The sequence below is a fragment of the Macaca fascicularis genome, chromosome 20, assembly GCF_037993035.2.
Source record: "Macaca fascicularis isolate 582-1 chromosome 20, T2T-MFA8v1.1".
NCBI lineage: Eukaryota > Metazoa > Chordata > Mammalia > Primates > Cercopithecidae > Macaca > Macaca fascicularis.
The window spans coordinates 84628244-84650424 of NC_088394.1; the positions used below are offsets into that span (position 1 = coordinate 84628244).

Consider the following 22181-nt stretch of genomic DNA (forward strand, 5'->3'; position numbering starts at 1 on the left):
GTGACCCACCGTGGTGGGGCCACTCACCCAGGCCCTGCCTCAAGTCCAGGACGCACCTCTGGAAGTTCCAGGTGAAGCGCAGGGTGATGTCAGCCGTGCCGTTGTAGAGCTCCCGCTTCATCTGGGCGCGGCTGGGTGGGCTGATGCGCCACAGCGCCCCGGAGCTGCCCTCAATCTGCGCCGTGACGATGTCCTCAGGGCTGTACTGGCTGATGAACTGCATGGCCAGCTGGGTACAGGTGACACCCTCAGTGACTGCAGCCACCTCCCCCATCCCCCACCAGGCTGTCACAGGGCAGAGGCCACTTACTGGGTGGGGGTCAAACTGCCGGGACAGCTCCTCGTAGGCCTGGGCCGTGAAGGGGATGATGGACGGCTGCTGGGCGCTCATGGTGAACAGCGGCTAGGGGCAGGTACGGGGACACGGGGCCATGAAGATGAGTGTGGAGGAGCCGCTAGGGGTGGCATGCCGCCCTGGCCAGAACCCTCGGGGTGGGAACGGACAGGTGGGCCACACATGCTCACCTCGTAGCCGCCCAGCTTGAGGGTGACGGTGACATCGACGGGCTGGTTGACGACCCCGACCACGGAACGCACCAGCGACATGAAGAGCAGCGGGAACCAGATGATGGCGATGAGGAAGAGGATGATGAGGCCACCCATGCCGTACTTGACGATCTTCTTCTTCTTCTGCCCTTTGGGCTGCGGATATTTCTGGAGGGGAATGACACAGGTCATACGCTCAGCTCTGCCCTTCCTGCGGGTCACATGACTGCATTCTCCAGCTCACCCAGCAGCCCACAAAAGCCCCAGCCTGACCTCAGCATGGCACAGCTGTAGTAATGGCGGGCAGACGCAGGCCAGTGGAGAAGAACTGAGGGTCCAGTTGGAACCCAGGGGCCGCTGATCTTAGACAAGGGAGCTGTGACCGTTCAGTGGGAACGGTCAACCTTCTCACCACAGTGCAGGCAGCGCCCCAGGCAGGAGAATGAGACGCAACTCCTGCCTCATACCACGTGCCAAAATTTACCTCAAAGTGGATCAAAGAGCTAAACTTCAGAGCTAAAACTATAGAACTTTTAGAAGAAAACGGGCAAATCTTCATGAACCTGGATTTGACAAAGAAACAAAGTAAACCAGATATTACCAAAATAAATACTCTGTGCTTCTAAAGACGCCATCAAGAGAATGTAAGAGACAGTCCATAGAATTGGAGAAAGTTTCTGTAAATTATATCTGATAAGGGTCTGGCAACCAGAGAATACAGAGAATTCTTCCAACTCAGTCATTTCTAGCCGATGTATCTACAGAAAAACTCTAATAAAAACCCAGCTGCCGGGCGCAGCAGCTCATGCCTGTCATCCCAGCACTCTGAGTTCAGGAGTTTGAGACCAACCTGGCCAAAAATACAAAAACTAGCCAGGTGTCGTGCACACCCGTAGTCCCAGCTACTCGGGAGGCTGAGGTGGGAGAATTGCTTGAACCTGGGAGGCAGAGGCTGCAGTGAGCCAAGATCATGCCACTGCACTTCAGCTTGGGCAACAGAGCAAGATCCTGTCTCAGAAGCTCTGGAGAAAGGATTTGAATAGACATTTCCCCAGAAAAGATACACAAATGGCCCAGCACGTGAAAAGAAACTCAACATAGGTCAACAGGGAACTGAAAAAAGCCCACAGCAAGCCACCTGTTCAGCAGAAATGGCCAGAACAAAGACGACATAGCAACAGGTTGTTGAGGATGTGGAGAAACTGGAACCTCGTGTTGCTGGTGGGCACCTAAGATGGTGGAGCTGCTGTGGAAAACCAGTGGCTCCTCACGATGGAAACCACCACCAGCCCTTCCAGCCCTGGCGTGCAGCCACAGAACCGGGGGCATGGGCACACGTGTACCCTGGCGTGCCTGGCAGCATCATGGGCAACAGCCCCTCAGTCCACACGTTGTGGTCCATCCATGCCACAGAATATCATTTGCCCATAAAAAGGAAGGCTATACTGCCACGTGGGTGGACCTCGAAGACACCATGCTGAGTGAGGAAAGCCAGTCACAAAAGGACAAATGCCGTCTGAGCTCGTTTTCATGAAATATCCGCTGTAGGCAAATCCATAGAACCAGGACCTAGACAAGGGGTTACTGGGGCCAGGGGAGGGGGAAACGGAGTGACAGCCAATGGGCACTGGGTTTTTTCTTGTTAGTTTTTTAGAGAGGGTCTCACTCTGTTGCCCAAGCTGGAGTGCAGTGGTGTGAGCAGGCTTAATGCAGCCTTGACCTCCTGGCCTCAAGCCATCCTCCCACCTCGGCCTCCAGAGTAGCTGGGAGCACAAGTGTGCACCGTCACGCCCAGCTAATGTTTATTTTTTTGTAGAAGAGATCTCGCTGCGTTGCCCAGGCTGGTCTTAAACTCCTGGCCTCAACTGATCCTGTCCCTCCTTTGGCTTCCCAAAGCTCTGGGACCATAGGCCTGAGCTGCCATTGCCGGCTAATTTATTTTTACATTTGCTGAGGTGGGGTCCCACTGTGTGGCCCAGGCAGATCTTGAACTCCTGGCCTCCTCGATCTCTTAAAGTGTTGGGATGACAGGTGTGAGCCACTGTGCCCGGCCCAGGGTTTCTTTCTGAAGTGGTGAAAATGCTCTAAAATTGATGATAGTGGCAGATGCTTAACCGCGAATCTTCTAAAAACCCCTGCATTGTACTATTTAAATGGGTGAGTGGTCTGATGCATGAATTATCTCTCAACAAAGCCGTTAAACAAGAACGCAGGGAACAGTGTCCGTCCGGTCCTCCCCGCACCAGGCCCTGCTCTGCTGCCAGCCTGCCTGGAACAGGACCAAGTCCGCTACCCACTTCTGCCCCTGGCACTCGCAGCTGCCAAGATCACTGGCCTCGTGATCAGCCAGTGGGTGGGCTCACCTCATGTCCCCATGGGCTGCAAGCCCTGGGAGGGCCACCAGCACCACGGGTTCTCGTGGCAGCAGTGCCTCTGTCTTAGGGAGAAGGCACATCCCTTGTCCAGGCCCCCGCCCCGGGCCCAGGCACCTTTTCTGTCTCTCGGCTGCATTTGATGATGAAGATGTTGGCATAGATGTCCTCCACACACATCCAGCTGGACAGGGACAGCGTGGTGTCCGTCCACACCCAGTCCATCACTGCCCGCAGCTCCACCAGAAACGGCACCAGCCGGAACCTGCCCACAGCCAGGGTTCCCATCAGGTGGGCTCCCTCCTGCCCGGGCTGTGACCCCCACCCCGGCGGACCTGCACTCACGCTCACCCCTGGAAGAGGAAGAGGTTGAGGTGATTGTACTTCTTGGTGAGGAAGTTACCAAGGATGCGGGTGGGGTAGCCGCAGCGGATCTGGTAGGCGGACAGGGCGAAGTAGATGCATTTCACAAAGTACCACAGCTGGGCCACCACGTTCTGGCTGAACATCCTGGGGTGGGATGGCCAGGTCAAGGACCCCCTCAGAAACGGAGCCCTGCAGGGCCCCGCCCCCGGAGACCGAGCACCCCCGCGTGAGGGCCCACCTCTCGGTGACGGCAGGCAGGATGAAGAACATCCATAGGTGGATGGCCAGCACCAGCGCCACTTGGAAGGCCAGCTTGCCCAGCACGGTCTTGCGCAGGTAGAGGGCGCGATCAACCACCATGGTACTGAACTGGATCAGCAGCATGACCAGGAAGGCCTCGGGTACCTGGTCGTCTGAGAGGGAGGACGTGATATCCGTGGCCGCCGAGTGTTTCTGTGGCCGGGAGAGCACAGGTCAGGGGGAGCCAGGCCCTGGGGATGTGGGTGGCTGCTGAGCTCTGCGTACACTGGGGTGTCCCGGGTCTGGCTCACCCCAAAGGCCCAGAAGCCAAAAATGATGATGATGAAGTCGACGACGTCGGCCAGGAACATGAGGGCATAGACGTCGGTGGCTGCGCGGTACTTAGTGTGCAGGATGTCATGGAAGAAGCGCCGTAGCGGCCGGTATGTGCCCTGGGCCCTGCGGAAGGGGCTGTTCAGCCTGGTGCCAGTACCCGCCTCCCCACCCCCACTGCCCAGCTGCCCCCGGCCACCATCACTCACAGGGACAGACAGAAGCCCTGCAGCTGCCGCCCAGCCACCCTCACTCTTCTTCCAGCGCGGCTCGGCCTCTTCTCTCTCCCCGTGGGGGCCTCTTTCTCTTCCTCCGTGTCCTCAGCTTCTGTAGGGGAAAAGCTGACTTCTGCCTGGGCCCCCTGGGGACTGGGTCTGGCTCCCGACCACCCTAAGAGGCTGGCATTCGCCCCATCTGACAGACAAGCAGACTGATCACAGGAAGCGCCTAGTGTCACTGGCAAGGAGACAGCTGGGGCTGTGTCCTCTGTCTGGGGCAACCGTGAGGGACCAGCCCAGGCCAGCAGTCACCCTGCATGTGGGGGGCATCCCTGGGGGCAGAGCCAGGAGCTGTGGCTTCAGAGTGCCTTCCTGGGATCCAGGTGGGCCCTGCACTGGGCTTGGCCGTCTTATCTGAGAAGGACCCTCCCTGCAGTAGCCCCACTCAGAGAACTGGGTAGGCAGGAGGTGGTGGGACGGGGCGCTTATACCGATGGCTGCCAGTCCTCTTTGTGCTGGGCCCTCCTTCCTCCTCCTCCTAAAACGTAGACTGATGCGCCTCGTGTCACGGGGCCTGAGCTCCGCTTGGGGTTCTGGGGTCCCATCCGTCAGTACGACCCTCGCTTCCACCTGAACATGGTCTTCGGTGGTGGCCTCGGGCACTCCTGGCTCCTCCTCGAGCCCTGTGCCTGCCTTGGCCTGGGGTTCCGGCAGGGCCCCTGGCCCCTCCTCGGCCCCCTGCTCCTTCCTGCCGCTCTTGTCATGCTCCTTGGATGGTGCGTCCTCCTCGTGGTCCCAGAGGCCGTAGCACTGTGGGGCGGGAGGCTGTGGTGAGGGGGCCTTGCCTCCCGGCAGAGGGCACAGGTGCCCAGAGGGCCTGCCCAGCCCCGCACTGGCAGGGCTCGCACTCACCAGCAACTGGGAGCGGTGGAAGAAGAGGGCCATGAGCTGCACCAGGTCGTACTTGATGTAGCCGTCAGTCTTCTCTAGGCCCAGGATGCGTGGCGGGAAGTAGGGCTTGTTCTCGTAGCGCCGCAGCACCGCGTGGCTGTTCCAGGGGAAGAATCCAAACTGGAACAGGTACTTGACGACCACTGAGACCTGCGGGGGAGGGGGCTCAGCACGCGGGGGGGGCTCAGCGCAGCGGGCCAAGCGCCCCCTCCCCCGCGGCCTCGGCCCACCTCGGTGAAGACGATGGCCGTCATCCAGAAGCGCTTGCTGGGCCGCGGGATGGACAGCATGGCCCACAGGAAGACGAGCACGGGCAGCACCAGCGAGCCAGCAGAGGCCGTGACCATGTGGTTGAGGATGATGATGAAGTAGCAGAGCAGCTCTGAGTGGGCGGCCACGCACTGGTACACGGCCCGCAGCAGCCGCAGCACCCGGCCCTGCCCCTCTGCAAACAGCTCTGCCTCCTCCAGCTCTGGGATGCGCAAGCGCCTGCAGGGAGACCCGCGCGTTTGGGGGAGCCTGGGACTGCCCGGAGGCACAACGGCCCGACCTGCTGCCGGTCACAGACAGGCTCCTGTCCCCGTTCGGCAGCTCCCCGAGGGCCATGGTTAGGCTGGAGTTGTGCGCGTCCCGCCCCCACCTGTCCAGCAGCAGCTCGCTGGCCGTCCGCATGCGTCCCTGGTGCAGAGAGGCACCAGCCTCGTGCTCCCCGGGGTCAGCGACCGCCTCCTCGCTGCCACTGCGTGTGTGGTAGCCAGTGCTCAGGGGGCTTCCCGTGTCATCTGTTGTGCTGCTGAGTGGCTCCTCCGCACCCAGCCCACTGGGGAGGGAAGCCAGGTCACAGAGAATCCTGCTCTAGGGTCTGACCCCAGGCTGCAGGGAGGGTCAGTGTGGAAAGTGCCCACGGTCCTTTGGTGGACAAGGGAATGGCGAGGGTCGGGGATGGCTGGACATTGCCCACCCTCCAGGGGCAGCAGCTGCGGTTCAGGGGTCACCCCAGCACCTACCTGGACACTGTGCTTGGTGCGTCGGGGGCCTTGGTGGGGCCTGGCAGCGTGGCCTCGGCCTCGCTTGTGTACAGCTGATCCAATATGCCCCGGTGCACTTCGCCACCCTGCAGGGCACAGGAGCGGGCTCAGGGCTGCCTGGCATGTGTCCCAGCTCTGGTCCCCACACAGGGTTTAGTGTAGCGTGGGCATGGGACTAGGCTGCTAAGCAGGCAGGGGCGTGGTCAGGCAGAGCAGGGACGAGCGTGGTGCATGGGCCGGCTCACCTGCAGGAGCTCCTGCGTGAGGACGTAGCGCTCTGCCCGCAGCACGTCACTCATGGTGCTGTGGTGCCGGGTGAACTCCTGCAGCCAGCGCGTCAGCCCGTCCACCAGCGCCTGCCCCAGCACCCACAGGAACTGCGCCGTGCTCAGCACCCTCTGCACCATGTGGCTCCGGCCTGCGGGAGGGCGGGAGGGGGCGCTGGAGGGGCAGCCTGTGGGGCCAAGAGAGACCTCCCACTCCCCCGCCCCGGGGCCCACGCACCTGCCGCTGCCTCCTCGGGGCCCTCTGCCGGCTCCACCTCCTGGCTGGGGCCACCTCCTAGGCACAGGATGCTGGTCAGTGACTGGGAGTCCTGCAGCTTCCCCTCAGAGTCTCCACCCCACCCAGCTCACCTGTGGGTAGCTGTCCTGCCTGCTCCTGCCTTGCCTGCTCCTGCTGCTGCCGCCTCAGCACCGTCTGGGCGTTGGTCACCCATGCCTGGTATGCCATCTGTGGGCCAGCCCCCTGGGTTAGGACCCGGCCTTCCAAGCCATGGGACCCAGGAGGGAAGAGGAGGAATAGCCGGGGTTGGGCAAGCCTGGCACCAGATCCAGATCCCTGCTCTGTGTCTACCAGGGGCCTCCGTGTCCCTGAGCCCCTCCCAGATGTGGACCTTGAGGGGCTGTGGGTGAGGACCCCCACGCATGCAGCCCACCCAACTCCTGGTCTAGCACCGAGAGCCAGGGGCCCAAAGACAGACCCTGGACAGCCAGGCGGCCAGCACAAAGGTGTCAGGCCCATCTCACAGGTCAGGCCACAGGCAGCCACCAGAACCTGGGTGTTCAGAGCCAAGACCGTGGGGCAGCAGGCTACACGTGACCCACGTCCCTGTAGCCTGGTTTCCCTTGGGACTTGGGAGGCCTGGATGGGGCTGGGTGAGCTAACTGGAGGCGGAGGAGCTGGGCTTCTAGGCCCTGGGGGCATCTGGCACCCCCTATGCTGCCCTGGCCGAGGGCCACAAGCTCTGTGGTTGCAGTGGGGCAGCGGGGGCTCCCCGACCTCACCTGGAAGGCACTCTGGGCCGATGGCCTAGGGTCTTCAGGGGCAGCCTCCTCCTCTTCCTCGCTGTCAGACTCAAACAGGAAGTAGTCCCCGGAGTGGATGACTGTGGGCAGGCAGTGCTGAGAGCCGGCCTTCCATGCAGGGAGACCCCCAGCCACACCCTCTCCGCCTGCATGGGCCAAGGCCCAACAGCCACCCTTCCCATGTGGAGCAGCCGGGAGCGGTGCAGGCACAGGACACAGGCCAGCGCGGTAGGACAAGACAGAGGTGGGCAGGGCAGCTGCGGAGCAGAGCCAGTGCAGGCTGGGGTGCTGAGTGGGCTGACTGCAGAGGACCCGGGAAAACCCAGGAGAGTTAGAAAAACAGACCGGACACAGTGGCTGACACCTGTCATCCCAGCACTGTGGGAGACTGAGGCGGGTGGATCACCTGAGGTCAGAGATTTGAGACCAGCCTGGCCAACGTGGTGAAACCCCATCTCTACTAAAAATACAAAAATTAGTTGGGCATGGTGGCGGGCACGTGTAATCCCAGCTACTTGGAAGGCTGAGGCAGGAGAATCCTTTAAACCTGGGAGGTGGGGGTTGCAGTGAGCTGAGGTCACGCCCTTGCATTGCAGCCTGGGCAACAGGGCAAGACTCCATTTCAAAAAAAAAAAAAAAACAACACTGGCTTGGAGTGGGGCGCATGCTTGTAGTCTCAGCTACTTGGGAGCCTGAGGCAGGAGAATCACTTGAACCCGGGAGGTGGAGGTTGCAGTGAGCTGAGATTACACCATTGCACTCCAGCCTGGGTGACAGAGTGAGACTCCGTCTCAAAAAGAACAGAAAACGTAGAACGACGCAGTGCTTGCTGCTGGGACCAACCAGGTGAAACTGCCGCTCAGCTCCTGTGGCGTCAGAGCGAGCTCTGAGACGCCCCCGTTGGAAGGGCTGGGGCATCGCCGGGAGGACATTCAGTCCAGGGGTCTGCAGCCAGTGAGGCACCCCCAGACCCAGGAGGCCTGAGCGCGTCCTGACACTCAGGGCCTGGGGGTCGGGGAAGGAGGGGAAGACAGCAGCCCAGGCAGAGGACAGGTGAGGGCACAGAGGGCCTGAGAGGGTGGTCACAGGTGGGCTAATTGGGGGTACCTGTGGCGTGGTCCAGCCAGGGCCGCCACCACTGCCTCCGTGGCGGGGAGGAGCCCCCTGGACTGTCGGGCCCTGTGGAGGGTGGGGTGAGCGTGAGGCAGCAGTCAAGGCACAAGGAGGGGTCGGGGCTGTGAGTGTCTTGGGGACAAGATGGGTGGAGACAGACACAGAGACCCACAGTGATGGGGGCCACGTGAGGCCACGGGGCTTAGAGTCCATGTGCGTGGATGGACAGTCACGGGGCGGCCATGGGGCCTGCCGGACGGTGATCACGCGGACAGGACAGGTGGGCGGGGAGCCCTGTGGGACATCACACGGGCACAGATGAGGCACACACCAGCAGGCACAGACATGCTGGACATGAGGCCTTGGATGCTAGACTCCAGCTGCACTCACCTGGCTCCGGGCCTGGGTCCTTGGGGCCCAGGGTGTCCTGGGGGTGACCGCGGTCTGCCCGGCCCTGCCTGTGCTTCTCCTGCTTGGCACGGATACGCTCCATCCTGTAGGGGGGAAAAGGCCAGGTATGCTAAGCGCTGGGTGGAGGAGCGGGGGAGTCCCCGCCGTAGAGGCACCTACTGTCTTTTCAGCTGGGCCAGGGACTTCTCCTCTGTCCTGCGGTGGAAGTCGATGCTCTTGAGGTTGGCAGCGTTGTAGAGGGCAAAGCCCCTGTCGGGAGGCAGGGATGGGGTGTGAGCACCAGACACTCAGCCCCAGCAGCACGGGCAGCCGCCGCTCCCCGCTCAGCCCGGGACGGCTCAGCCGGCTCCTCTCTGCCCATGCTGGGCGAGAGGCACCCACCGGGGAGGCATCTGCTACCCCCACCCTCTGTGGTGTCTGCGGTGAGGACAGGCCCTTCTGCCGTACAGATGCAGGGGTGTCTGGTGGCGCCCACCCAACCGGGGCTGCAGGGAAGCAGGCAAAGCTGGCCCCAAGCCCAAACCCCTCCCTGGGGCATTCGTGATACCACACAGGGGCCCTCCCGCCGGTGGGACACTTAGTCCTTAGCAGGCAAGTCGGCCGGGGGGTGAGACACCAGCCACCGTCGGAACTGCAGCCTGTGGTCTCTGACAGACCCAGCACTGGGGCAGGGTCTGATGGTGCCGGGAGTCTGCTGTCCTTCATTCTCTAGATGACATGCCCATGTCCCAGAGGGGTGGAGCCTGTTCTCCACAGGCTGGGGCCTGAGACAGCGAGGTCCCTCCCATTGCCCCCTCCCAGCCCCAGGACGGGAGCTCTGGGCGGTGTCTGGGCCAGAGCTTGCCTGGATGCCAGCAGGGCGGTGGCCTGGAGGTCGGCCCTGACGTGCAGGTAGTAATAGCTGAGGAAGACACGGCGCTGCAGCAGCAGGAAGAAGAAGCAGATGCTGTCCCAGATGATGCCGGCCTCCTCCACAGGCAGCAGGCAGTCCTGGTCTCTGCCCATCATCTCCTTGGCTGCAAGGCAGGCGCCAGCAAGGGTCAGGCTCAGGGCCCAGGAGCAGGGGCTTCCCCACACCCTCCCCAGCGGCCATCCTCGCCACTCACGGTCATAGTAGCCCTTGACGGTGCACACAAGGCTGAAGAGCTGGATGACCCAGCAGAAGCCGGTCTGCATCTGCTCCACGAAGACGCAGGCCAGGAGCTGGGGGAGAGCAGGGTCAGCAGGGCCAGCAGGGCCCCGGGGCAGGGCGGGCGGGTAGGGCCGGGGCTGGGCTCACCGACAGCATGTTCTTGGAAATGATGACGGTGACGTTGTACAGAATGAGGCAGTCCCACAGCACGAGGCGGGCCCGCGTGTCCCTCTGCAGCAGGGTGGTGCCGAAGAGCAGCAGGTAGAAGCAGGCCAGCAGGTAGCCCAGCCCGAAGATGCTGATTCGGGTGGCCCCCGTGACAAACACCACCACCAGCACCAGCCAGAACAGGTACCGGAAGACGGCCACCTTCAGCATGTCGAGGTAGGACCTGCCAGGCCGGAGTGTCACGGCGGGCGCCCCGGCCACCCCTCCCAGAGGACTCCCCATGGAGGGTGGTATGGGACCCACCTGCAGTGGATAAAGTTGGGCACAGGGTTGGGCTCCCCCCGCAGCGGCTCCAGGCGGTCGGTGTTGACACCAGCCATGCACTGCCACTCCTCCGTGCGCTCAGCTGAGAACACTTGCCACTGCTGGGAGGCGCACAGCAGCAGGAGGAAGTCGCCTGCAGGACGCAGGAGCCGCTGCTGTGCTGCTCGGGGACCCACACGAGGTGGGCATGGCGCACACAGCCCGCCTCCCACCCCAGGCCTGTCGGCGTGCAGCCACTGGGAGCGGGGACACGTCTGCCTGTGGGAGTGGCCGGGTGCCACTGAGGGAGCCCTGGTGTGGGAGCGTCCGTACAAGGGCTGCCGTACACACATGTTGAGGTCTATGTGCGTGTGTGTGAGGTCAGGGCCTGCAGACTGCCATATGCCTGACTGCATGTCTGCCCTTGCAAGCCTGTGTGCACACTTGTGAGCAGATTGTGGGGTGTGAACATGCTCTGAGGGTCCTCTGTGGAGGCGGGGGTGGTGGGGGGCACTCACTGATGAGGTTGGTGGAGTTGGGGGCCCGGAAGAAATCAGGCAGGTACAGCCACTTGATGAGTGCAGAGTTCATGGGGACAGCCCGGCTCCAGCGCCACGGGTAATCTGGTGGTGGGAGCGTCATGTTAGGAAGGGCCTGGCCTGCCTAGGGCCTGAGATATCCCGTCCCCACCTGCTGACCAGTGGCTTCAGAGCCCGAGACTTTTTCACCAACCCTCAGGATCCATGGGAATCACCTCATGCACACCTGCTGTCTTGAGAACTGACAGCTCTCGTGTCCTGTGTGTTCACACACACGCATTCCTTCAACTATGCGCCAAGCCCCCAGGGGCAAAGGAACCAAGCGGGAGGCCGGAGAGCACGGAGATAGGGGCTGCTGGGCCTCCCTGGGTTGTGGCTCACATGGCCTCATAGTCCAAGATACGACAGTGTGTGTGATGTGACAGCTCTGAAAACAGCCAGGAGCCGCACGCAGTGCAGACCCCCGCAGCAGCCACAACAGGGAACGCCGCTCAGCACGTGGGACCGGGATCCACGGGACAGCCTAGACAGACCTCAGTGTGCTCTGCCAAGTGAAAGTCAGACCCAGCAGCACCTGCTGTGAGTCCTGCTGACGTGGCGTCCTGACAGGACCACGTGCCAGGGATGGGAGGGGCCAGGGCCTGCGGGGGGAGGGAGCCATGGCTTTGCCGGCCCCGGCCACACTTCCTGGGAGGCGTGTGAGGCAGGGAGGGTTGGTCCCTAAGGACTGAGTGGGTGGATGTGACTCCACACGTCTGCAAAACCCACGACACCGTCTGCCGCAGAGGGAACCTCACGATACGAAAACGAAGTTGCCTCGATGTCAGAGAACACAGGTTCTCTAACGCAGGTGTTTTACAGGAAAGATCTGGAGGGCCCAGAGGCAGGGGCAGCCCTGTAGCAACAGGCACAGCCGGCGCCCAGACCCCTGGCTCTAAACCTGATACTCCTGGAACGCGATCGGGCTCCCCGGGACAGTGGCTATGAGCACAGAGCTGAGCCTGGGAAGCAGAAGATGAGGCAGCAATGCCTGGGAGCAGAAAACAGGACAGGGCCGGGCGGGGCGGCTCACGCCTGTAATCCCAGCACTTTGGGAGACTGAGGCAGGCAGATCTCCTGAGGTCAGGAGTTTGAGACCAGCCTGGCCAACATGGTGAAACCCTGTCTCTACTAAAAATACAAAAATTAGCCGGGCGTGGTGGTGGGCGCCTGTAAGCCCAGCTACTCAGGAGGGAGGCTGAGGCAGGAGAATCGCTTGAACCCGGGAGGTGGAGGTTGCGGTGAGCAGAGATGGCACCACTGCAGTCCAGCCTGGGCGACAGAGCAGGACTCCGTCTTGAAAAAAAAAAAGAAAAAGAAAACAAAACGGGCTTGAAAAGGGCGGGGCAGGTGGAGAAGGCCCAGAGCTCCCAGGGCCTGAAGCTGGGACCACACGAGACTAAACAGTGCTGGTCCCACAGCCAGTCCCAGAGATGACGACCAACATCAGTGTCCACACCGACATAAATACCTGAGTAAAGAAATCAGCAGGCCAGGCGCGGTGGCTCAAGCCTGTAATCCCAGCACTTTGGGAGGCCGAGACGGGCGGATCACGAGGTCAGGAGATCGAGACCATCCTGGCTAACACAACCCCGTCTCTACTAAAAAATACAAAAAAAAAAAAGGCCGGGCGCGGTGGCTCACGCCTGTAATCCCTGCACTTTGGGAGGCCGAGGCGGGCGGATCACGAGGTCAGGAGATCGAGACCATCCTGGCTAACACGGTGAAACCCCGTCTCTACTAAAATACAAAAAAAAATTAGCCGGGCGCGGTGGCGGGCGCCTGTAGTCCCAGCTACTCGGGAGGCTGAGGCAGGAGAATGGCGTGAACCTGGGAGGCGGAGCTTGCAGTGAGCCGAGATGGTGCCACTGCACTCCAGCCTGGGCTACAGAGTGAAGACTCCGCCTCAAAAACAAACAAACAAACAAACAAACAAAAAAACTAGCTGGGCGAGGTGGCGGGTGCCTGTGGTCCCAGCTACTCGGGAGGCTGAGGCAGGAGAATGGCGTGAACCCGGGAGGCGGAGCTTGCAGTGAGCCAAGATCCGGCCACTGCACTCCAGCCCCGGCGACAGAGCAAGACTCCGTCTCAAAAAAAAAAAACAAAAAAAAGAAATCAGCAGAGGACAAAGGACAGCTTTTCCTTACGGAAGATGCCAATTAATATACGTAGAAGAGTTGAGGAAACAGGAAACCGCCATTAGGAAACAGGGCCGAGCGCGGTGGCTCACACCTGTAACCCTAGCACTCTGGGAGGCCGAGGGGAGTGGATCACCTGAGATCAGGAGTTCAAGATCAGCCTGGCCAACATGATGAAACCCTGTCTCTACTAAAAAAAATACAAAAATTAGCTGGGAATGGTGGTGCCTGCCTGTAATCCCAGCTACTTGGGAGGCTGAGGCAGAGAATCGCTTGAACCAGGGAGGCAGAGGCTGCAGTGAGCCGAGATTGTGTCACTGTACTCCAGTCTGGGTGAGGAAAAAAAAAAAAAGTTCTTGCTATGTTGACCAGAGTGGTTTCAAACTCCTGGCCTCAAGGGATCCTCCTGCCTCGGCCTCCCAAAGTGCTGGGATCACAGGTGTGAACCACCACGCCCAGCCAAATAAGGGGAGATGACGTAACAGTGTGTGGCCAGAGGGGCCAGGGCCTCCACTCAGCAGAGGGGAGGCCCAGTGTCTGTGGATGACAGAATTCTCGGAAAGTGGCCAGTGAGAAACGGCAGCTCTCCTGGATGGGAAACCCAGCTGACGGAGGCACAGAGATAACAGAAAGGGTCTGTTTCATGAAGCCACAAGGCTGACCCCAGACAGCCCACCAGTGCCAACAGGCTGGGTGCCACTGTGGGGCAGGTGGGACGCCCCTGAGCCGGCCGCATGCACAAACGTGACTCCCCATCTCAGACTGCAGGGTGCTGTGTGCCTTGAGCAGACCCTCATCACCAGGACAGCCACGCAAATCCAGTCTCAGGGCGTCAGCAACACCGCCGGCCTCCCTCCGGAACTTCCCAAGAGACAGGAGAGGCGGGGGCGGCCTAGACCCAAGACAGGAGACTAGAGCAAACATCAGACCAGATCCCATCTGAAAACCAAACCGCCACAAAGCAGGGTGCTGGGGCCGGGGCTGTTTCAATGCAGAGGACACATTTGACAATGGCACTGCCAGGAGACAGGTCCGCGCATGTGGGGCTGTGGGCTTAGGGACACCCGCCCCCGGGAGACGCTCGAGGCAGCTCTTGGGTGTGAGGTATCACGGCCAACCCACGCGGGGACCAGAGAGGACGCAGCGCTCCTTGTGTGACTCACAACTTTCCTGAAGGTTTGAAATATTTCAAGATAGAATATTGGGCAAAAAGGAAAGAACAGCAGAGCCTGGAGAGGGCCGGGCCGCCCCCAAGAGAGGGCGTAGATGAGGGCCCTGGGTAGGATGTGGGGTGGGCAGGAGGGACTGGGGGAGGCCAAGGCTAAGTCCAGGAGGGTGGACAGGAGCCCGGGGCAGGCGGGAAATACCCCACGGGCGTCCACAAAGCCCCAAAGCCCACACCCACCCAAGCCACGTGATCCTCACCGATGCACAGGGCCGGGGGCATCCCCAGGCACAGCAGGTACTGGTACAGCAGGAACAGAGCCAGGAAGAGGCAGTAGTTGGGCCAGAGGCGGGCAATGGCCTGGCGGTGCCTGCGGGTGAGGATGGCCACCAGCCAGCAGCCGTGCAGGGTCACCATAAAGTTCATGCGCTGCCCAATCACGTTCACGGCCATCAGGAAGCAGATCTGGGGAGGGGAGAGGGTGGGTGTGGGGGTGCAGTGAGTCGGGGGGAGGGTGGGTGTGGGGGTGCAGTGAGTCGGGGGGAGGGTGGGTGTGGGGGTGCAGTGAGTCGGGGGGAGGGTGGGTGTGGGGGTGCAGTGAGTCGGGGGAGGGTGGGGTGTGGGGGTGCAGTGAGTCAGGGAGGGTGGGTGTGGGGGTGCAGTGAGTCGGGGAGGGTGGGGTGTGGGGGTGCAGTGAGTCGGGAGGGTGGGGTGTGGGGTGCAGTGAGTCAGGGAGGGTGGGTGTGGGGGTGCAGTGAGTCGGGGAGGGTGGGGTGTGGGGGTGCAGTGAGTCGGGGGGAGGGTGGGTGTGGGGGTGCAGTGAGTCGGGGAGGGTGGGTGTGGGGGTGCAGTGAGTCGGGGGGAGGGTGGGTGTGGGGGTGCAGTGAGTCGGGGGGAGGGTGGGTGTGGGGGTGCAGTGAGTCGGGGAGGGTGGGTGTGGGGGTGCAGTGAGTCGGGGAGGGTGGGTGTGGGGGTGCAGTGAGTCGGGGGGAGGGTGGGTGTGGGGGTGCAGTGAGTCGGGGGAGGGTGGGGTGTGGGGGTGCAGTGAGTCAGGGAGGGTGGGTGTGGGGGTGCAGTGAGTCGGGGAGGGTGGGGTGTGGGGGTGCAGTGAGTCGGGAGGGTGGGGTGTGGGGTGCAGTGAGTCGGGGGAGAGGGACTTTCTGGTCCCACCCGGCAGGCCTCAGGCTTGCGACAGCCCTGCCTGGAGGCTGTGGGCATCAAGCAAGGACAGGGCCAGTGGTGCTGTGAAGAGGGCTGGAGTGGCTGGCAGTTGCCATCATACAGGGGAAAGTGAGGCTCCAGGAGGTGGGCTGTACAGTAGAGTGAATCTACCTTAGCCCCCTGCTTCTTGTCAACACCACAGGAGGCCAGGGGAAGCCTTGCTGGGCCCTGTCCCCCGCCCCCGGTGGCCCAGGCAGACCCAGGTGGGGCCAGGCTTTCGGTGCCTGCACGGTGCAGCCCTCCCTTCTGACGGCCAAGCCCTGCCCCAGGAGGAGGCAACGTCCCTGCCTCACCTCCAGCCCGAATTTGTAGAAGAAGAAGTTGATGAAGTACTTGAGGCAGCCGAGCAGATCCTGGTCCAGCTGCTGGCGGGTGCCGCTGGCGAACACAGCCTGGGCAGGCAGTGGGGCCAGCTGGTGCTGCCGGCGGTGGTGCTCCTGGCGCCGGTACACGATGGCCTCGAATACCAGCAGCAGCAGGACCTGCAGGTGGTTCTGCGGGGGGGCAAGGGTCAGGGGGCAGCCGGGTACTCGCCCGCCCTGCCGTCCACCAGCCCCTCACTCACCTGGATGTAGCCCAGGTTGGGGAACCCTTTCCGTACCCCAAACCAGTTGGCAGGATCCACGGGCCCCCGGTACAGCAGGGACTGGCTGATCTCCGTGGTCAGCAGGTTGGTGCTGTTGGGGGAGGGCTGGCAAGAGACTGGGCATCAGTGCCCCCCTCCTAGGCCACAGTGCCCCCCTGGCCCTGCCTGGAGCCCACCACAGCCACAGCTCCGGGGCAGGTCCACCGCTGCCCCAGCCAAGGACACAGGGGCTGCTGGTCTTGGAGCCACCTTCACGGGGAAGGGGACCAGGTGTTTGAGAAACAGGGAGACCACAGGCAGGGGCTAGGGGAGTGAAGAGAGGTCCAGGGAGAAGGAGGGATGTGTGAGAAAGTGCCAGGCAGCAGCTGCCTGACTGTCTCTCCCCGCCCAGGCCTGGGGTGGGGCCCTCCCCTCCTCCCCTCCTCCCCTCCTCCCCTCCTCCCCTCCTCCCCTCCTCCCCTCCTCACTGCAGCAGACCCTGGGACTCCGCCCCTCCCAGACACCCTTGTGTGCAGGGAGTGGACCCCTGGTCCACAGATCAGGTCAAAGGATGCTGCCTCCAGGAGGCCCCCTTGGCCCCATTGCACTGAAGCAGCTGCCCTGGGAGGGTGGGGCTGCGAACACAGCTGCCTGGAGCTTCCTTCCGTCTCCGCCCACGGGGGCCGTACCTCGGTGCAGTTACTGGAATACTCCTGAGGGTTGACAACCTTGAGCTGGTACAGCATCTTACACACGATGATGACGCAGGTCCACACCGTAGACAGGCAGGAGGCCATGGGTCGGAAGCGTGGGTAGGGCAGGGCGAAGGCCCACAGCACCACCAGCAGCAAGTTCATCACCGACACCTGAGGGCAGTGGGCATGTGGGGCTGGGCTTGGGGAGGACAGCCGGGCAGGCCAGAGCAACCCCACCCCAGACGGGAAGCTGAGGTGCCTGCCACACTCACCTCCTTCAGGGCCACCCAGACGGTGTACAGGGCCACCAGCTTGAAGATGTGCAGCTCCAGCAGCCGCCGCAGGAACACCTGCACCCGTGAGAGGACGTCCGAGAAGCCAGCTGCCAGCTCCAGCAGCCGCTCGGCCACCAGGCCCCACTTGGCTGCGCCTGTAATGGTGTGAGGGTCAGTGTAGGGCGGAAATGGGGAGTCCCAGGTCCCTGTGCAGAAGAGGCTGTGAAGCTCAGAGGGGACTCTGTCAACAACCCCCCAGCTGGGATGTGGCACAGCAGACTGGGTGGCCACCGTGCTCTGCCCGCCCGACTCACCTTCAGGCACCTGGGTGGCCTGGTGGGGAGTGGCCATGCCCAGCCCCTCATCCCTGGGGCCCTCCTCCTCCTCCTCCTCCTCCTGCTGCTGCTGCTGCAGCAGTGGGGTCCCGCTCACTGCATCCTGCCTGGGAGAGAGTCCGAAAATGGCATCTCCCAACTGGGTTCCTGACCCTCTCATTTCCTAGGCCTGGAGGAAGCCCTGTTTGCACCGCTGCTACTGCAGCTGCCAAGTCAGGCGCATAGCTGCGTCGTAACTCATGCCCACTGTCTCCGGGACCTCCACGCTACTGCCATCCCCTCGATGTGAGCAAATGGAGGATGTGGCTCCTGTCCAAATCCCACCTGTCTCCCTCCCTGGCCCAGGAGGTTGCACCTCTCCAAGGCCAGCCAGGGAGGGCGGGGCCGCACCTGTGAGCCCAGCGTGGGAGGCGCCTGCCGGGCGGGGACACGTGCTCCATGTCGGTGAGCTGCATAAAGGGCCGGTGGAAGTAGTGCAGCTGCAGGATGCAGGCCAGCAGGAAGAAGCCGGGTACCAGGATGCTGGAGAAGAGCTCGGACACGCTGAACTGCTCCAGGCCCAGGTCCCCCAGCCTGCGGAGGGTTAGCATCAGCACCGGCCCGGCCCCTGGCAGAGCCGCTGGAGCCCTGGGGAAGTGCATGGGGTGTCAGCGCCGCTGCCCCACCGCCCCAGCCTGGACTCACTGCTCATCGGTGAAGCCAGTGAGGTTGCGCCAGTAGGCGGGGAAGTCCTGGAACTGGAAGGTGTAGACGGCGATGAGGACCAGCATGGTGTAAGCCACCACGAGCCACCAGAAGGCCTTGAGGAGCTTCCGCCACAGGCTGTAGTAGACCTGCCGGGTGAGGGGGGCGGTGAGGGCCGCGGGGAGGGTCCGTGCCCCAGCCCCCACCCCGGCCCGCCAGCCACCTGGAAGAGGGTGAGGCAGAGCAGGAAGAGGAACATGTAGACAATCTTGTAGACCACGAGGCGGCCGGCGAAGCTGACCACGATGAACATGCCGGCACACACATAGATCCAGTACTTGGCATAGACGCCCTTCACCAGCTCCCCCAGGCTCTGCAGCAGCGTATGCGTCCGCGTGGGCTCTGTGGGCCAAGCCAGGGGGCAGGCGATGGCATCGGGGCGGGCGGGCAGGAGGGTAACTCCCACCTCTGGCCTGCCACTCACCTGTGTCTGCCACAGTGACCTCCGTTAGCGCAGCTGGAGCCTCTGCCCGCTTTAGCAGCTTCTCTTTCACAAACTGGCGCAGCAGGAGCCAGAAGGTCAGGGTGTAGAGCAACTGCGACAAGAGCGGTATGTCCCAGTCAGCCGGGGGGCCCAGCACCCCTCCCACAGCCAGGGCAAGAGCCCTCAGGGAGGCAGCGGGCACCAGCCCATCTACACTGGCCTCCCACAGGCACGAAACACCCTCTCGCTCACACCCACCCAGAGGCACACGAGCACACACTTCCATACCCACGGATGAGTGCATGGGTTCACACGCGCTCACATGCAGTCACACGGGTTCACTAGTTCACATGACACAGATCCATGTACACACATGCACACACATCCACATGCCGGAGTGCACATTTACCCACATGCATGTTCACATATGCCCACAGGCTTATGTGGAGGTGTACACACAGGTGCACGTGTTTGCACACACGGGCTCACAAGTCTCACAAGATGAGACACAACCCACTGGCCTGCAAACAGGTGACCAGACATGATGCTGGCACCCAGCTCACATGGACACACAGGCACCCCGTGAACACATGGCCTGCACAGCTTGTCACTGAGACCCAGGGCTGTGCCAGTGGGCAGAGCCCACGCTCACACACAGCGTCAGGGGTGCAGGGGTGGTGCCCGTGCCAACACAAGGTTGTCTGTTTATTTGCTCAACAAACACTCACTGAGAAGCTACTCTGGGCTGGCCCTGGGTGGGCAGAATGGGGACCCCATTGTGACAGACAGACACGGATCTACCTTCCTGGTGCTGCTACTCCCCTGGGCAATGGACATTGAACAGGATGATGACCCTGACGGGTCCATGCACCCAGGCACCCCTGGATGTGGTGGTGCACACTCACCATGGCGCCAAGGTCCAGGCAGGGGTACCGGGTGTGCTCCAGCCCCAGCTGGCGCAGGCTGACGGGGCCCAGGGTGGTGGGCAGCTCAGGGCGCAGGTCCATGGCCCACACATAGCGCAGACAGCACAGCGTCATCCCGTACAGCAGGATGCAGGGCGAACACAGCATGGCCAGCTGGTGGCGGCTGCGCACCGTCCAGATGAGGCAGGCCCAGAGCAGCAGCACAAAGGTCAGCCAGCTGTGGTAGGTGATGCTCCACACCTGCGTGGCAGAGGGACCTGCATGGCCGCCCAGCGCACCCCCCCCTCCCAGCGATGCCCCACACCTGCGCAGAGGAGGGTGCTGCACAGCCACCTTCCGCCACCCCATCCCATCCCGATCCCCACGGCCGCCTACCATCATGGCGATGAGTGCGCACACATAGCTCTGGTCCATGATGAGGTGGCCTAGGCTGTGGAGTGGGGATGCCTCCCTGGGCTCAGCCCGCTTGGGCCGCACTGCAGGTGGGGACAGAGGTCAGCTCCGGCAGGGTGATCTCCAGGCACCCCCCACCCTGACTACGCCCTAAAATCCAGGCCATGGGCAAGCACACAGCAGGAGGGACAGACCCCCGGTGGCCATGGTGGGCTATGGGCGGAACACACGGGCTCCAGTGGTGGGGCTGACACTGTTCCCCGAGCGTCAGGGATCGCCCTGCCAGCACCTGCTGTTCTCTGGGCCTCAGTTTCCTTGAAAGGGTGGGGCGCACAAGGTGGCCCTGACCCCGTTTCCAGCCCTGTGCACCTGAAGACTCTCGGGACCCCCACCCCAGGGCCCTGGCTTCACTCGTTTCATTCAGAAACACATTGCAAAATGGAAAATCAAGGGTTAGGGTAAAGAAAGAAAGTAGCCAGAAAGAGCCCCCAGACCCTCCCAAGGCGACATGGCCAACACGGAGTTCCCAGGCCAGCCCCTGCCCTGGACGAGCGGCCTCCTGGGGCCACTGGCCCACCTGGAGCAGCTCCCAGAGCGAACAGCACAAGACGGCGTAGCCATGTTTTCTGGGGAGGGGTTGGGAGACTGAAGGGCCCCCCCATGGGGTCTTGGGGATCAACGATGCAGCCACTCGGCTGCCCTGGGTGTCTCAGGGGTCAGGGACACCGACACATGGATGCCCGAGGGGGCAGCAGGCAGCGGTGCCGTGCGAGCATGCGAGAGCGCCAGGCGGTCACCAGGGGGCAGCACCGGCCTCCCCCTTACCAGCCGTACCTCGGAGTGCACGGTACTTACCAGGCCGCTGCCGGATGGGGCTCTGGCCTGTCAACTCGTGCACGATGCAGTTATCAGCCTCCATGTCGGGTGCTGTGGGCACCACGTGCTGTGGACAAGCAGTGGTGAGCCATGCAGGGGCTGGCCCAGTGCCCCCCACTCTGGCACCTCCACCCACCTGGCTGCTCACCTGGGCAGCCTCCCCATCCTGGGGCCACTGGTCCAGCTCTGCCAGCTCCAGCTCCCGAGTCTCGTCCCCCTTTGCCGCCTCCTTCCTCTGCAGAGACCAGCGCCTTGAGCCCAGACCAGCTCCACACCCCACCCAGAGGCAGGAGGTCCCGAGACCAGCCCATGGTCTGACCTCGGCCCACCCCCCAAGGGTGGCAGGTACTCGCCTGGCCGGAGGGGCGGTGCACACGGAGCTTGCGCAGAGAGGCCGTGGCGTAGCACAGCAGCAGCAGGACGCCGGGGCTGGCATACATGGGCCAGTCCAGGCTGGTGTTGAGGACCAGCACGTGGGGGCTGGAACAGTTCGCAGGACCCACGAAGTCCTTGAGACCCAGCACCCTGTCCAGAGAAGACCTGTCACTGCCCACCACCCCGGAGGCAGTGGGGCCACAGGGGTTAGACGGGCCAGGTGGGCAGGACCAGGGCGGGAGGAAAAAGGGGCCGTGTGGCAAGCCGTTACCTAGCCCAGATGCCGGCAGGCGGGAGCAGAGCCTGTGCCAAGGGCGTCTGGTAGCAGTAGAGGGAGAGGAGATGGCCGGTACTGAAGCAGCCTACTGCGGCGCAGAGTCTGTTGAAGCCCAGAGTGCTGATGGGGAAGTGGCAGGCCCACCAGGTGCAGATGGCCAGGAAGACCAGCAGGTAGACGCTGGAGAGGACCGAGGGGTGGGCGATGCCTGCGGGGCAGGGCAGGGGCACACAGGGTTGTACCTGGCTGGTGTCATATGTCCCACTATCTCCACGGTCATCAGGGAACTCCAAGACCCCTCCCAGTGTGACTGCCAGTGCCCCTGCCTCGGCGCGTACCTGCCAGTGCGAGCAGTGTTACGGCCAGGACCCGCCCAGCCGCCACCAGCAGCCAGTGGGCAGTGACGCGGAAACGGGCGGCCAGCCGTGACCTCCGTGTGGGGGCCAGCGTTGCGGCTTCCTGCAGCCCTGCCGGGGGGCTGGCATCCACATCCCTCTCGTCATCATCCTGCCAAGGTCACGGGCAGGGGCAAGGTCAGGTGTATCACAGAGGCCACCTCTGCAGCCCACATCTGCCCAGCCAGGAGAGCGGGAGGTGGCCACGTCCACAGCTGCCCCTCTGAGGGCCACAGGCCAGCCTCCCTGAGCACAGGCCCCAGCCTCCCTGAGGTCTGCCTGACACCTTCCTACTTCCTCACTCGAGCTCA

The 22181-nt window shown here is 62.7% G+C and overlaps 1 protein-coding gene across 6 annotated transcripts in view; it reads right to left on the reverse strand.

The window, feature by feature from the left end:
• Nucleotides 1-22181, reverse strand: part of PIEZO1 (piezo type mechanosensitive ion channel component 1 (Er blood group)) — a 68063-nt gene that overhangs the window by 1222 nt on the left and 44660 nt on the right. Inside the window, exons 6-47 of one of the 6 annotated variants that reach the window (XM_005592776.5) lie at nucleotides 21814-21982; nucleotides 21470-21683; nucleotides 21177-21348; nucleotides 20972-21058; nucleotides 20803-20890; nucleotides 19930-20030; nucleotides 19534-19794; nucleotides 18629-18740; nucleotides 18368-18546; nucleotides 18145-18293; nucleotides 17851-18033; nucleotides 17440-17567; nucleotides 17123-17280; nucleotides 16845-17021; nucleotides 16156-16281; nucleotides 15884-16084; nucleotides 14630-14834; nucleotides 11007-11111; nucleotides 10489-10642; nucleotides 10165-10408; nucleotides 9992-10088; nucleotides 9730-9901; nucleotides 9045-9134; nucleotides 8865-8968; nucleotides 8469-8540; nucleotides 7341-7441; nucleotides 6690-6786; nucleotides 6559-6615; nucleotides 6300-6472; nucleotides 6034-6140; nucleotides 5667-5846; nucleotides 5257-5515; nucleotides 4988-5176; nucleotides 4567-4885; nucleotides 4067-4184; nucleotides 3836-3983; nucleotides 3523-3737; nucleotides 3270-3428; nucleotides 3036-3183; nucleotides 526-714; nucleotides 311-403; nucleotides 57-229 (exon numbers count right to left, since the gene is read on the reverse strand). In XM_005592776.5, coding sequence (XP_005592833.3) covers nucleotides 57-229; nucleotides 311-403; nucleotides 526-714; nucleotides 3036-3183; nucleotides 3270-3428; nucleotides 3523-3737; nucleotides 3836-3983; nucleotides 4067-4184; nucleotides 4567-4885; nucleotides 4988-5176; nucleotides 5257-5515; nucleotides 5667-5846; nucleotides 6034-6140; nucleotides 6300-6472; nucleotides 6559-6615; nucleotides 6690-6786; nucleotides 7341-7441; nucleotides 8469-8540; nucleotides 8865-8968; nucleotides 9045-9134; nucleotides 9730-9901; nucleotides 9992-10088; nucleotides 10165-10408; nucleotides 10489-10642; nucleotides 11007-11111; nucleotides 14630-14834; nucleotides 15884-16084; nucleotides 16156-16281; nucleotides 16845-17021; nucleotides 17123-17280; nucleotides 17440-17567; nucleotides 17851-18033; nucleotides 18145-18293; nucleotides 18368-18546; nucleotides 18629-18740; nucleotides 19534-19794; nucleotides 19930-20030; nucleotides 20803-20890; nucleotides 20972-21058; nucleotides 21177-21348; nucleotides 21470-21683; nucleotides 21814-21982 — 6473 coding nt within the window. Of the gene's footprint in view, nucleotides 1-56; nucleotides 230-310; nucleotides 404-525; nucleotides 715-3035; nucleotides 3184-3269; nucleotides 3429-3522; nucleotides 3738-3835; nucleotides 3984-4066; nucleotides 4185-4566; nucleotides 4886-4987; nucleotides 5177-5256; nucleotides 5516-5666; nucleotides 5847-6033; nucleotides 6141-6299; nucleotides 6473-6558; nucleotides 6616-6689; nucleotides 6787-7340; nucleotides 7442-8468; nucleotides 8541-8864; nucleotides 8969-9044; nucleotides 9135-9729; nucleotides 9902-9991; nucleotides 10089-10164; nucleotides 10409-10488; nucleotides 10643-11006; nucleotides 11112-14629; nucleotides 14835-15883; nucleotides 16085-16155; nucleotides 16282-16844; nucleotides 17022-17122; nucleotides 17281-17439; nucleotides 17568-17850; nucleotides 18034-18144; nucleotides 18294-18367; nucleotides 18547-18628; nucleotides 18741-19533; nucleotides 19795-19929; nucleotides 20031-20802; nucleotides 20891-20971; nucleotides 21059-21176; nucleotides 21349-21469; nucleotides 21684-21813; nucleotides 21983-22181 lie in introns of those variants that run through there. The other 5 variants (XM_045382230.3, XM_074026766.1, XM_074026767.1 and 2 more) reach the window with 5 other exon arrangements.